Consider the following 14,016-nt stretch of genomic DNA (forward strand, 5'->3'; position numbering starts at 1 on the left):
CCTCTAATGTCAACAGTGAGTCTGACTGTCCAAACAAACATGCACTTGCAGTGACAGAGGCTTATCAAAAAGCTGCCCAAGGAGCAGAAAGACAACCTGCTGGAAATCCTCAGCCAAAGAGTATTTCTGCCCTTCCACATGCAAGGAACTCCTTGCCATAGGATGAAAGGATGCTGTGGATAGTAAGTTCACCTTAAGCCTAAAAAGGAACTAGACAAGTGCATGGGATAAAGTCTATCTGGGTCCACCGAGGACAATATTGAAAATCCCTAAGCCACATTGTACTAGAGACAGGGACATTACATTTAGAGGAGGTATCAGCCCACAGTTGCACTGATCCTGTACTCTGCCTCAGGTGTCCACTCCTGTCCATCACTGGCAGCAGGGCACTCAGCTAGATGGACCTCACTGTGACAATATGTCTAACATTTCCAGATAGCAGGTCACACTGAAAATCAGTCATGAGTTTTTGCCTGAGCTCTGTCCATGAATCCCCACTACAGGAACACACAAGTGAACACAGAGTTTTCCTCAGGTGAGCAAGCCCCCTAGTTTCTATATTAACACAAACACATTAGTCAAAGCCTTTCAGTGGCTGGAACCAATGAAGAGGATTACTCCACCATATCCCATTTCACACAGCCAGAAAATGTAGGGCCACACCAGGACACCTAAAATAGTCATTGGAAAAAGCATTAAAACTATTTATAGAAGTTGCAACATGATTAGTACACCAAACAGAAAGATAAAGTGGCAACATAAACTCTTCCAAATTAACAACTCCCACTGAACTCACAAAGTCAATGATCAGCACAGAAATTGCAAATCACAGGATTATTTTTTTATTTATTTAAAACCCCTGGAAAATGCAGACAGAACACAGGCATCTTTGCATGTGCAGAAAAGGCAATTTGGTTTGCATAAGCTTTTGATACCAGTTAACACTGTTCGTGAAACTGTAACCTGTCTACTGCATGCAAAAGGCTAGCAGCAGGGCCACACTGGCAGAGCCTACAGACAAAATTTCTCTCACTGTTGGGTCAGAAGCTCTTGCTCTCTGTTCAGAATTATGCATGTTATGAAAAAAACCCCGACCATGTTGCTGAGATCTGCAGCTCTGTTCATACCAGGTTTATTATTGGTCTTCTTAACATCTGAGATATCACAAGAGAAATTTTGAAGAATTTCAGGATTTTGATCGTTGCAGGACACTCACCACCAGTAGCCAGAGAGGACTGTATCCACAGTCTACATACAAATTCCAAAATGAACCTGGGAATGCATAAAACAGCTAGCTTTGTGCCCCTCCATTCCTCACCCACACAGGTAAAAATAATCTGGGACATGAACAGGACCCTTCGGATTCAGGAACAGCTTTAGAAGGGCTTTTGCTCCTTCAAAAACTCCTTCAAAAGCCTAACTCTTTGTCTACCTTGATTTCCTTTTTGATTCCTCCTCACCTGCACCGTAATCACTAACTGCAGCCAACAGCTTTTCCCTTGTTTTTTTGAAAATTAGCTATCTGCTCTTTTTACCCATCCTGACTAGCTGCTCTTGCACACAGGTGACAAACTCTCCTGTGAGGTCCACAGCAAAAGCTCTCATACAGCTCCACAGGACAGAAAAAGAAAGCACATCAGAACCTCAGGTTTTCTCCTTTTACTGCTGAGATCTGTTCTCAGAAAGAAGGCACATGTCAAACAGCTGAACCGGCCAGAACATGGGATGCCATTGACAAACCTCTCTTTCAGCTCCAGGGGTAAACCAGCTTTTGGAAAGCACCTGAACTTTGGGGCACTTAAGCATCAGAAGAGCTCTCCTCTTTTAGCAGAGATAACCAATTACACAGGCACCCACAGCAGCTTGGTGTGTGACCATGTTCCTACTCCAAGCATCCTGCTGCCTCCCTGGCAGAGCCAACAGCTAAAATGCTCATTTGATGCCCAACGGTTAAACATTGCCGGTCTTCCTAAAACAAGACCCACCTTTGAGGTTTCTGAAGGCTACTCATTATTTGATGCAAATCCCTGTTTTCAAGAACAGCCAGGTTTTCCTCCTCCTTTAAAGACAACAGTTGCTCTGAGTAGCCCTTCAGAAACTAACACCATTTAAGAAGAGAGTTCTTTTTAAAGACCTGAACCCACAGGAGTTCCACTAGATGCTCACCATTCCTCAGACGCGCCCTCAGAGCACAAGCAATAGGTACCTGCTTTTTTCACAGCCTGTATTTTTCTAATTCAATTAGGCTACCACAACAGTGCAGCTTTGGCCCTTACGTAGGCTAGTTTTAAAGAAACGTTACACACAAGTGACAGGACGGTGAGGAAATGATCTTGGGATCTCTGAATCACATTGTCTGGCTGCTAGATGAGATCAGGACATGACACACTCCAAAATGTCTCAACTCAAACAGAAGGATAGCTGCAAACAGAAACCTGGATCTTCCTCTAAATGACACTTCTTAGTCAGACAACAGAAGTATTGCTCTCCTGCACACTATGAGTAAATGAAAAGGATGCTTATTTTCACTGCACTGTGTTGTGAGCAAGGCCCATGTCCCTTTAGACTGCTTTTGAAACGGCACAGATAAAAGCAGCGTTTTACAGCTGCAGCAAGCTCAAGAACATAAAAAAGTCCCCGTATGCACTTTCATCATGTTTCCCTGCCTGCCTCAGGTGAGGCTAATAGCCAGCACTTGGACGTGACTCCTGTCAGGCACCAGTCTTGATAATTAAGTACTTTTGGCTGTCTCAGCATAGAGCTCTGGGAGCACAAGGTAGATAAAAGCAAACCGAGCCGCGGAGAGATCACAAGAGCCTGTGTACCCAAGGACCTGGTCCAGAACAAAGGAGCAGGACCGTCAGGGGAGGTCTGCAGTGTTCTAAACTGTTTGGTCCATAAAAGACCAAGGCATAGGTACGGGGGAAGGGAACGATAGGTTTTCTGTTTCTGCCAAATTATCAATTTATTTTGAAGAGGAAAGGAACATAGTGTGGGGAGGCTATCAGTGCAAGCCAGCACCACAGGGAGCCAGATGCTCATTCTTTCACAAACCAGACCTCATTGCGTCGCCCATAAGGCTTCATAGGGGGGTCATAACCATTGCAGAAATAGAAATCCTTGCGGTATGCAACTTCACTCCCCAGAGCAGACTTCAGCTTGGCAGCATAGTTCACATAATCCATCTCTTTGGCATAGCCACCAAACTGCCTGCAAAGAAACCAAACACAGAGAGGTGCTGAGCAATCTTGGCAAAGCCAGCAAAGGAAGAGAGGGAGAACAATATATAGCCACAATATATTTAGCCACACATTCTGGTCCAGGTCCCACCAACATGTACTCATGCAGGCGGTTCTTTGTGAACCAGCACACTTTGTGATAAGGTTTCAAGGGTTACACAGCAGGATGCAGCCATTCATTGGCAGACCCACATATATCAGTCGGTAGAATGGCCCTGCCCTTTGAATCCACACCATATCAGAAGAACAGTTTCTTAGAAAACAAGGTTATCTCCAAGTCTGCTCAGCCTGCAGTCCTTACACTGAATGCTGTCAACAACCATGATCACTGATGTGTGAACAACCATCTGCTGGAAGCCAGATCACGAAGGGAAGCCAAACTTTAGCTAGCCCAAGGAAAAGGGGAGGTAGGAACAAAGATGTTCACAATTACAGCCCACAATGCTATTTAAAAGCAGTGGGCTGGAATTGGTTTATGTTGACCTCCCACCAACATGAATTGTTTCCACATCAGCCTGCACCTCACTGCCCTGCTTCAGGGACAAGGTTTGAGACAAACCAGCCTGTTCTTGCAGACGTGGCCCATGCCCACAGCAAAGGCCAGGCAGCGGTCACAGGCAAGGGGCAGCCAGACAGTTTAGACCAGGGGTCCTCAAACTTTTTAACCAGGGGGCTGGCGCGGATGCAGTGGCAGGCAGTCATCTGCAGCTGCTTGGTTTCCGCCCCCAACCCCTGGTGGGGGGGGGGGGGGGTGGCAGGAGGGGGTCTGTAAATACCGGAGGCTGGATTGAGGACCCTGGGGGGCTGTATCCATCCCAGGGCCGTAGTTTGAGGACCCCTGGTTTGGAGTCAGCCAAAATAGTACAAGCAAGGAGGAAGGGGCACATCCAAGGGGTTAAATACATGGTGAAGAGCTTATTGCTATTGTGATGCTAGTTTGAATCCATGTTGTCAGTCAACAGCCATTCAAAGGTGATTTGAAGCAATGCAATGGCTGCCAGTTTCCATGATGGACTCTGGCTGAGTCCATCTAAATGAGGCTTCAGCTGACACCAGTAGTTTGGTGGAAACCACACGAAAGGACGTTCTTGATGATTAAGAACAATCTTGATCCCAGGAAGTGGGCAAAATAATAGTTTTCAGTGATTAGAAATTACTCTATACCTTCATATTCACCCTCCCCTGTTCTTCACCTCCCCAGGTGAAACAAAAAGCCTTTCAGGGCTAACCTTCACACTTGTTTTCCCAGTGAAAAAAAATCCACATTCCAAATCGGTGCAGCATGACCAATGATAAGAAACAACATCAAACACTTGTCTTTAGTCTAGAAAGACCCCTCCATCTCCCTTTACCACATGCACCCCTTGTCCAGCAAGGCCCCTGGGAAAACCAACACTGCTCTTCAGAGCGTAAGGACCTCAGCACTTGGGACTGGAAATCCTAAGATACATTCCTTACATGGAATAAATGGTCATGTCCTGTCTCTCTTCAATCTTGATGCTTTCATCACTGGGATGAGGCGGGTTGGCTTGAAACTGGCTTGGAATCCGCAGAGAGACCTTCACTTTCTGCTGTAAGGAGCCGTCTTCAGCAGGAAAAGCAGTGATGGAGACAGGAGCAGTCATGCCCATGCCAATCCCTGAAAGAGATACACAGACATTGCTAAAGAAGTCAAGGCTCTTAGGAACTCACAGAATTAACAGGGGATTCACAAAATCTAATTTTATTTTAGGAAAACTCCTCACAGTGAACTACTTGTACAGTCAGTCAAGAGTGGGGTCCTCTGGAGCATGTAGAGCAGCATTAGGCTTCTGCTCAGGCCAAACTTCTCTTTCCACTGACTACACAAGGACTGTGGGAGGCAAGGGCCCCAGGTGACCTCCGGATGGAATTTTACTAACAGTCCTGTTTTTGTAGATGTCAACCATATAGTTCATGCCACCAAGACACTCTGTTCTTCTGACAAATCACCTCTAACACAAGAGGGTCTACAGTTCTGGGGCAGGTCAGTGGCACATGTAAATCTACATCAGTATTTAAATTGTTATCATCTGCACTTAGTGGTGAGCCCATAGCCAAGTCTGGGTGACAGGAGCTTTCTCCTAAACCCTTTCAAATGCTTCCAGTCATCCTACGAGTTCCAGTGCCTCGAAACTCAGAGCTGTTATGGCTTTCAGCAGGACTGTCCATGCTGTCTACCACTCCAGGAGCAACATGTTGCTTTTCTGCTCGTTACTGCTGAAAGGTTCCACATGGCACTGAAGAACTTTTTTCTTCCCTCTTCTTCCTTCAGTAGTAAGGAACCTCTAAACCTCAGGATCAGACAGCCACAGAAACAGCTGAGATCAAGACGTCTTCCTCATTTATTTCGCTTTGACACCATACCTGCCTCTGTGGCACACATTATAGAAGGCACCCTTTTCTCCTACAGCAAGAGTGATCATCACCTTTCTAAATCACGCTGCTGTAAATGCCATTTCTCCCTGCATCCTGTTCCTACTCCCATACAGACTATACAAGTCCCTCTACCAGATGCCTGAGAAAGGTGTGTGAGAAAATGTATATGCCTTGGAACTGCTCTATGGTCTTCTCCTGCTGCAGATAATTACCAATGCACAAACTGAGAATAAGAATCACCTGGAAGCACCATTATACAACATTACACAGTACCATTAAAAAGCAAGCTCATTGTTCATTACCTTTTCATAAATAAAAATAGCCAGAGTATATGATAAAATATCAAAGACATAGAAGTTGTTTCACTGCCTACAAGGGTACATCACAGAAATGAAGTGCCCCAGATACCCTGGATTTCATCAGCTACTGCTCACACTGGGAGCTGTGATAGATACACGTGTGCCTGTCCTCACGTTATCCCAGCTGCAAGGTAACTCAGTCCTGCTGAAACAAATCACTTCTGAGATTTTAGCCTTCTCTGAAAGCGAGATTGGTTAGGAGTGGAATCATAGCATGGATTGGCTCAGCACACTTTAACCTGTGACAAGCCTATTTTTCCCTGTGAGGGGCTGTCCCCATCACAGACCCCCAGTGTTGGGAGCTGCAAGCCAGGCAGGCCTGTGGTGCCATCAGCTCCACCCACCCTGTTTTCACCAAGCTTCTGCAAGTAGTGGTCAACCACAAACCACAGCCCCATGGGGTGGAGAGTGTCTCTCACCCTTTTCGTTGGTTCCTCCGACATACTTGAGGATCTTGAGCACCCCTTCCTTCGAGGCTTCGTCGAACGGCTTCCCTGCCACCTCCACGGCCGCAAACCGCCCGCCCTCGCACACCCTCTCCTCGTAGCTGAGCTGCTCCTGGGGAAGGAGATGGGGGTGCAGAAGCTGTCAGCTGCCCGGACGGGGTGGGAGGCAAGTGCTGCCCGCAGGACACCTGCTCCCCCTCGCAGTGCGTTATCCAGCCCGGCTGCCTCAGAAATCCCCCGGGGAACCACAGCCCGGCCGCCCACCCCGCCACCTACCTTTTCCCCTTTGCTCAGCAGCCGGTAGGGCCATGTCTCTACCGTGCTCAGCAAGGAGTTCTTGATCATGCCCAGCATGGCCGCGCTCGACTCGGCCCCGCTCACCTCAGCCGCTCTCGGCTCGGCCCCGCTCCGTCTCGGCCCGCTCGGCTCGGTGGGAGGGCCCGGGGAGGGCACCGCCGCCTGCACCGCACCGCACCGCCGCCAGGGGGCAACCAAGTGCCACCTGCGGCGAGGCGCGGGGCGCGGGCAGCCGGGGCCGGCGGGGCTCGGCCGGGGCTCGGTGCGGCCGCGGCGGGCGGCGGGAGCGGGAGGGCGGCGGCTGCGGGGGTGAAGCAGCGGAGGACGCTGAGAAGTGTGAAGAGTAATAAGCTGCGGGAGCAGGTGGTATTCATCTGGGGGAGAGAGGAAATCTGAAGGAAATAAAATAGAAGGAAGGGGAAGTAATGCAAGAGCGTGTGGTGTATAGCGTGGAGGGGCACAGCTCTCCTGAAAATGCAAAGTCATAACGTGTTGATTCTGGTGGTTTTTTAATAAACGGAACTAAGGATCACAGCTGTCTTTTAAGACAGTGGATTTCAGGCAGTGGTCCATGTCTCTCTGGATGTCATAAGCTTTAGGTAAGGGGTAGGTCTTGGAAGCCACCGATGGGATTTGCTCTCCCCTGGCTTACCCCTGCATGTGTTCACAGCCCAGCCGGTCAACTGTATTTAAAACTCTAGCCAGGTCCCTTCCCAGAAGGGCATGTAAATGAACACAACAGGGGGCCTAAATGGCTTATATAGCTGGATATATTTATGTACATAGAGGACTTAGATCCTTCATGATCACAAATGGGGTTTAGTTCTATATGCCATGTCAAAGGACAAGTGCCAGCTAGAGAAAGTGCCTTGCCCAGGATCGTTTAAGGAGAGGGCAGCAGAGGTAGGAATCAAACACCAGTCCCTGGGGCAGCCATGGATCAGAGCAGCCTCCCCAGGCACATGAGGCAGAGGCACCTCAAGGTGCTTGCTCAGCTGGACTCCTGCCTCCTCAGATGGAAGGTGAGTGGCACAGAAGCAGGCTGATGCATAACTTTCCTATGCTTTTAAAGAGAAAAAAAAAAAAAGAAAACAATAAATGTAATATTAAAGCATTTCCATCTAGAGAGAGAGGGTCATGCAAAGGCGAAGAAGTTAAAGCAGCTGGCCACGATCATCTGATCAAACAGGCCATGCTCAGATCAGGGAGCAGGGCTGCAGCCTGACTTGGACTTTCACAGAGTGAACGATGGGCAGCTATCAGGGGGGACAAGGGCACAGACCTAGTCATTTATTAACTATTTATATTATTTTGTTTATTCACCATTATGCAAGAAATTGCAAAATTGTAATATACATTGCGTGCTGCAGCTTATTTGTTCTGTTTTAAAATAAATCGTGAGTTTCTCCATTGAGCTGAGGAGTTTTGCCAAAAATACCAACTGGCACATATCAGTGTAGGAATACATGGACTGGGGTCAGACCAGAGGTCCATCTTGCCTGGTTCTCTGTCTCTGGTCAAAGCTGGTGGTGGACTTCTAAGTAAAAAGTGAAAGTATGCAGCGATCTAGTCTGGCCTGCCACCTCCAGCATCTGGGACTGAAGGACTGAGGGAAGTCTCATCTTTCTGTTTCAAGTAGTCCTCAGTTGATTTTATACAGCTTCATGTTGCCTGATAAAATGCTCATAAAAACGTGAAAGCTGACATTTATGTTGTATTCTTCCTCCAGATACACCAAACAGATCAGCAGTCCTGACAGCCCCAAGCAAAGTGTGTAAAGCATCCCCCGGAGGGGCCAGCACTCTGTGCAAGCATGCAGCTGATGCTATAGCACAGCCTAGTAGCTCTGAATGCAGAATAACAAGGAGGAGGGGGGCCTTTCTCTCCTGTTATTCCTTGTCATTTAGGTAAATATATTCTGGGATCAAAATAGTCTACATTTCCTGCGAAATTATGATGACAACTTTACCAAAGGCACAACTGTATCTTTTTATCAGCCTTTTCACAGGCTTGATTTTTCCCTTGTCTACATAAGCAGGATTTCAAATTCCCAAGCAAAACCAATGAGACACCTTCCAAGTTAGAATTTTGTTATTTTCTGAAAACCTGAACTCAGAGAATTTACATCTGGGAAATATTTATCAAATTGTCTCATACACTACTCATACCTCTCCTACTCAACTCCCAGGTCACAGCCAAAATTCTGGCTGTGTTACTTCTTCTGGTTCATTCTGAAAGATTTCATATCAAACTGGTTCTTCCCCTTTCTCTCTGGAGGTTCTTGTAGTGTCACTGAACTTCTTTCCATAAACTCAGGCCTTGAGAATCCTTAAATAGCTAGTCTGCATCCTCCCTGTTTGTAACTGGAGGGTGTTTTCAAAACAACTGTCATGCCAGCTTCCCCCATAACCATTTAGACATAATCTATTCTTTACTTTTGTTCTTATAAATTGCTTCATCCAGACCTTTAAAAAAATAGTTTATTTTCCTCTCTGACTCTCCTGCTTATGTTTCAACAGATTTCAGGTATGCAGTTGGCTGCAACACTGGATAGGAATCTCTGAATTGGATTTACCTTTAGAGACCTGAAGGGCAAGCCCACTCTCTGTTCAGTGCATAATTTGATTTCTGCACTGCTTTTTTACCACAAGTTTTATTGCCAGGAAACCACAGGCAAAGACAAGCTGAAGGCAGGGTATTCTGGGTGCTCCCTGAGGCACAAAAGTCCTTGGGGTGTGTAGTTGTTCTTTTTCTACAGATCTTAATTGTGCTAAAGGATGTTGGGGAATGTCTGGAGGTCAGTGCTTGCATGTGGAGAAGATATTCTGTGAATTAGACATCAATTGAATTATCATCTGTGATTTTGGGAACTGAACTGTCTCTTAAGCTATTCTGGAAAATTTTTCTAAACACCCACCTATGCCATTAGGTATCTAAATAGTTCTGAAAAAAACATCCCCTGTTTCCAAAGGTCTTGGCAGAAGTCAATGCAATGTCTTTCACAGTGCTGGAATTTCTGAACATATCAGCTGAATAACAAGGTTCTGAGTGCCCAGTTCCAGGTAGCTAAAAAAACCTCTTTGCAGAAGGTGGATGTTCAAATTTGGTCGCTAGAATATGACACATCTGCAGTCTTTAAACATGATGCACAGACCAATGTTATCCAACCCTACCGACCCCTTGAACATGTGAATGGGGCACCCTTAGCACTGATGGAGAATAGTTAAGACTGTATTTTAAAACATAGCTTCCTCTTCATCCTCCCTGCCCAGCCGAAGTGCCAAGCACTAATCTATCTTTCTACATTCATCAGGCATTCAGCACTTTTGAAAATCAAATTCCCTAGCTGTTTCAGATGGAATGCAGTAAAAATAGAACAGAGAGAGAAATTCATCTGATCTTTATAGAAAGAACTTATTCTGGTAAGCAGAAAGAATGGCTGTATAGCCTAAAGGTATTCACACTCAAGTAGACTGAGCTTGTCAACTCATTTTGCTTGGGACACAAAACAGCCATCATTGAAGAACAGGGTCAGATTTCACCTACTGACCCAGGTTTGAAAGGCAGCCACAAAATGCAAGCGTTCTGGTCTCCTTAGTAAAGCTGTCTTGCATGTGCTTTACTTCAGTGTCTAGCAGCATTGCATTGAGAAAGGCTTAAGCAGATAAAAAAGATTTCCTTTTCTTTCTGGTAAAGAATTAACTCCTCTGAGGTCTCCTGTGAGTATACAACCTTCTCCTATGCATCGGAAGTCTCCGCAGCTGAGTGTTTCCACGCCTCTGGCTCTGCAGAGTGTTCAGTCGAATGGGAAGGACTTTTTTGTTGATGACATTGAGGCGTTCATTCAGTTCTTCTAGCCTTTTCTTTATTGACTGGACTTCCCTCACAAGATTGTCCACAGCCGCAGAGACAGGGCGAAGACTACAGAGAGAGTAATACAGGAGAATAACTCAGTGTGGGGAGTGTTCCTGAGCATGCAAAATAATTTACCATGGCCTTGTGTTTCTTGGTGGGTAAGGGCCCTTCATGATGAAAAAGTTGTAAGCAACCATTAAAAGATGCTTCCAAAGCCACCTTTCCCCTAGGGTGGTGGGAGTTCATCAGAGATATCCCCATTTGAACCCAGGAAACCACAAGTTTCAGAACCAGCATGGGTGACATGGTCTTTCCATTGCCACCAAAGCACAGCTGGCTTGGTGCCAGATGACAGCTGGTTTATGAGCTTCCAGAAGCACTCCTGCTTTAAGGGGGAGATGAAGACCATATCCTGCTTGGCTGGGACAAGCAGGGGTAGAGAAGAAGAGAGCAGCAATGTGCAGGATCGCCTGTGAGGACTTCCCAGTGCAGGGCAGACCACTGCGTGACATTTTGCAGCTGTGATTGCACAGCCCCTGGGTCACTCCAGCCTGGGGCAGAGCCAGATTTTCCATCAGGATTTGGTAAGGTGAGGGCTGCACTGATGCACTGATGGGCTTGGAGGTAACCTTGTCCATTCCCTTGGGGGGCCTTCTCTCAGTCTCCCTTTAGGTGTTATGGAGCTCTGAGGCTCATTCTAATATCACCTGATATTAATTAGTATTAATTAGCCTTGTTGTTAACCAGGAGCAGACATGGAGGGTCGGCCAGTGATTCCTATAGATTACTGTCATTCCTCAGCATTTCCAATGGACCAGCCTGTGTCCTTGCCAGCAACCTCTTAATTCAAAGCCCTATGCAGGAAATATGGCTGAATAGTCTCATTACATCTCCCTGGACTAAAGTTAGAGCTTTCCAAATCAGTGACTTAATATCAGCCCTGATATTCTTAGGCACTAATGAATTCCAGCACTGGCAGTGTGGAAGTTGTGATGAATTCTGTGTTAATAACAACAGCCACCATCCAGCTAGGGAGAAATCCACTTGATGCCAAAGGCCAACATATGATCTATCAACTATATCCACCTGAAACCCTAATTTGTACAGATATGTGTGGCCTTCTGACTAGTGCCATTTTATTTTTCTAGCCTTTCCTCTTCAACTGGTTCGATGCATAGCAGTTGCGGACAGAATATTTTTTTTTTCCTTTATCCTAAAGAGAAAGCTGAGTTATGGAAGAGGACAACTCACTTTATGAACAATTCTGATTTAAGTGATACTAAGTTTCTAGTAATTCCCAATATTCCCTTCTCTCTTTTTCATTGATTTTCCCACTCTGTTTCTGGAAATATGCGATTGAAGCAAATTTTATGAGTGTGCTCAATCGTTTTTCTGCAAAAGCAAATTGGGAATTATGATGACATGGACTAGTGAATAACTTTCTCAGATCTGGGTGTTAGTGACTGAAATATAAAACATCACAGGCCAAATCAGCTGCTTCTCCCTGCCCTGCAGCCAAGTCCATGTGTGGAATTGTTGCACAATTCATTTTTCCACCCTGTTCTCACAGGAGTGAGGTGCCAAGGACAGCCTACATTGTCTTAAGGATAATTCTTACAATACAGTCATAGCAACTGAGAATGTTTTGCAGTAGTCAGCAGAATACTCAGTTTACTAGAGTAATCAGAGCTGTTAGCACAACAGATACCAAGACAGTGGGATTCGTCCCCCACAACTGAGCAATATGAAAGATCATCTTAATGAAGATGAATCCTGCTCAAGGAGGGACACCCAGGAGAGGACCAAATCCCACCTCCAGATGAAGGGAATTACCTGGAGAACTCAGGCAGTAAAGTGTTTGGGTTGTTCAGCAGAGTGTGCCTCATTTGCCAGAAGATGCTGTTTCCCCATTTCTCAAGGGTTTGAGTAATGCTGTCAATGCCTTCTATGTTGACGTAGTCAGCTAGGTTAGCAGGATGTCCGTGGAAGAGAGGAAAATAAATGTGACAGAACAAGAAAACATGAGCCAGTGGTTTGAGTTAGATTCCATTCCCCATCACTTGAACTGAGTTGCAATGAAATGCCAAATATTAAACATAGAGGATTTAAATTAAAAAGCAAGTAACTCTCCCTCATAATGCAATTCTCTGCATCCAGGTGCCCAAGTTTTCTGCTGTCACTGGATATCCCAGCTGATTATTTTAAAAAAACATTTTTCTCTCCAGAAACCTCAGCAGATACTGAGGAATCAAGAAAAAGCACTCATGAATGAGCACTGTGTGCCTCACTCCAAGGGCAAAATAGGTGAATCTTCAGCTCTGAGATACTGAATGACTCCCAGGCTGACCCACCACCGCCACCTCTTACCGCCTTCTCTGTAGTTCCATTTCTGATGCTGGTCCAGAAAATCCTTCTGGGATTCACTGCAGGGCAAAAGGATGAAGAAGAGGAAAAGAGGAAGAGTAACCATGATGTCTGTTCACAGGATCTTGACTTCCCCCTGCTCTGTGGAAACAAAAAAACTTGCTGCTTTATTTCTCTCTTCCCTCTCTTTCTCTGCCTCCCACCTGTCACCCAAATATCAAATTTCTGTCTGATGATGTATTTCTTTAAAATGTTCAAGTTGCTCAGCCTAGCTTTTACAGAAGCACAAGGACTTCTCTTTTCCGCAAGTACAAACCTCCTTACTTTTTTTTCAAGCCATTAAGTGCTACAGAGATGCTTCATCAACTGGAAGCAGCTAGATAAGTAGCTTTGCTTCATATGTAGCCACGTTGGGATAGCACCTTATAGCTATAAATGTTCTATCCGTGTCAGAAGGAGGTATGACAAGGTATGGAAATAGCTGTCTCCCCACTTCGCAATTAGGGAAAGCAAGGTACAAGCCAGTGAAGCAATTTGTCAAGGATTTAATAGAGGCCAGAATAAAAATTTGTTCTTTTTCATCTGATCCACTAATGGCTGGCAATAACTGAGATGCTGCCCAGTGATGAAGCCTCAAACGCAACCCCATTCCTCATGTACTGTCTATACCTGGTGTCAGGAGGTCATTTCCTAAGCTTCTTGTCTTCTTTCAAGTTTACCATTATTCCCAAGCCAATAGAAGTCAACCCTAACCTACAGGCCCTCCTGGACAAGTACCATCTCTAAATGTAACAGGACAGATCAGTCTGTCCACAGCTTACTCATGCTAATTTGTTATTCTTTCTTAATTAGAGTAGTCCCTCAGTGTTGAATCTAGTAGTTTTATTTTTATTAAATGTAATGCACAGCTGTTCTGGTAGAAACTGGATGGAAATATCAATTACACACATATTGCACATAGCAAACAAAAAAATGCATTGCCAAGTTCATGTGGTTTAGTGATGATTTCAGTTATCCGTAGTCACAGTGATGGAGGGGCTCATGTGAGAAGTAGGCACA

General features: G+C 45.6%; 1 protein-coding gene across 1 annotated transcript; it reads right to left on the reverse strand.

Moving 5' to 3' along the window:
- Positions 1-819: 819 nt before the first annotated feature.
- On the reverse strand, positions 820-6,877 carry HEBP1 (heme binding protein 1). Its single transcript, XM_055807330.1, has 4 exons — positions 6,718-6,877; positions 6,415-6,553; positions 4,698-4,878; positions 820-3,210 (listed from the first exon to the last, which is right to left on the reverse strand). The coding sequence occupies exons 1-4, from the start codon at positions 6,793-6,795 to the stop codon at positions 3,039-3,041; spliced, it is 570 nt and encodes a 189-aa protein (XP_055663305.1). The 5' UTR covers positions 6,796-6,877; the 3' UTR covers positions 820-3,038.
- Positions 6,878-14,016: the final 7,139 nt, after the last annotated feature.

The sequence above is a fragment of the Falco peregrinus genome, chromosome 6, assembly GCF_023634155.1.
Source record: "Falco peregrinus isolate bFalPer1 chromosome 6, bFalPer1.pri, whole genome shotgun sequence".
NCBI classification, from domain to species: domain Eukaryota; kingdom Metazoa; phylum Chordata; class Aves; order Falconiformes; family Falconidae; genus Falco; species Falco peregrinus.

Coding starts and splice junctions, on each gene's coding strand:
- HEBP1 (XM_055807330.1), bottom strand. CDS start 6,795: ATGCTGGGCATGATCAAGAACTCCTTGCTGAGCACGGTAGAGACATGG. Junction 6,554..6,717: donor TGCTGAGCAAAGGGGAAAAG/GTAGGTGGCGGG, acceptor CTCCTTCCCCAG/GAGCAGCTCAGCTACGAGGA. Junction 3,211..4,697: donor GACATGACCATTTATTCCAT/GTAAGGAATGTA, acceptor GTTTCTTTGCAG/GCAGTTTGGTGGCTATGCCA.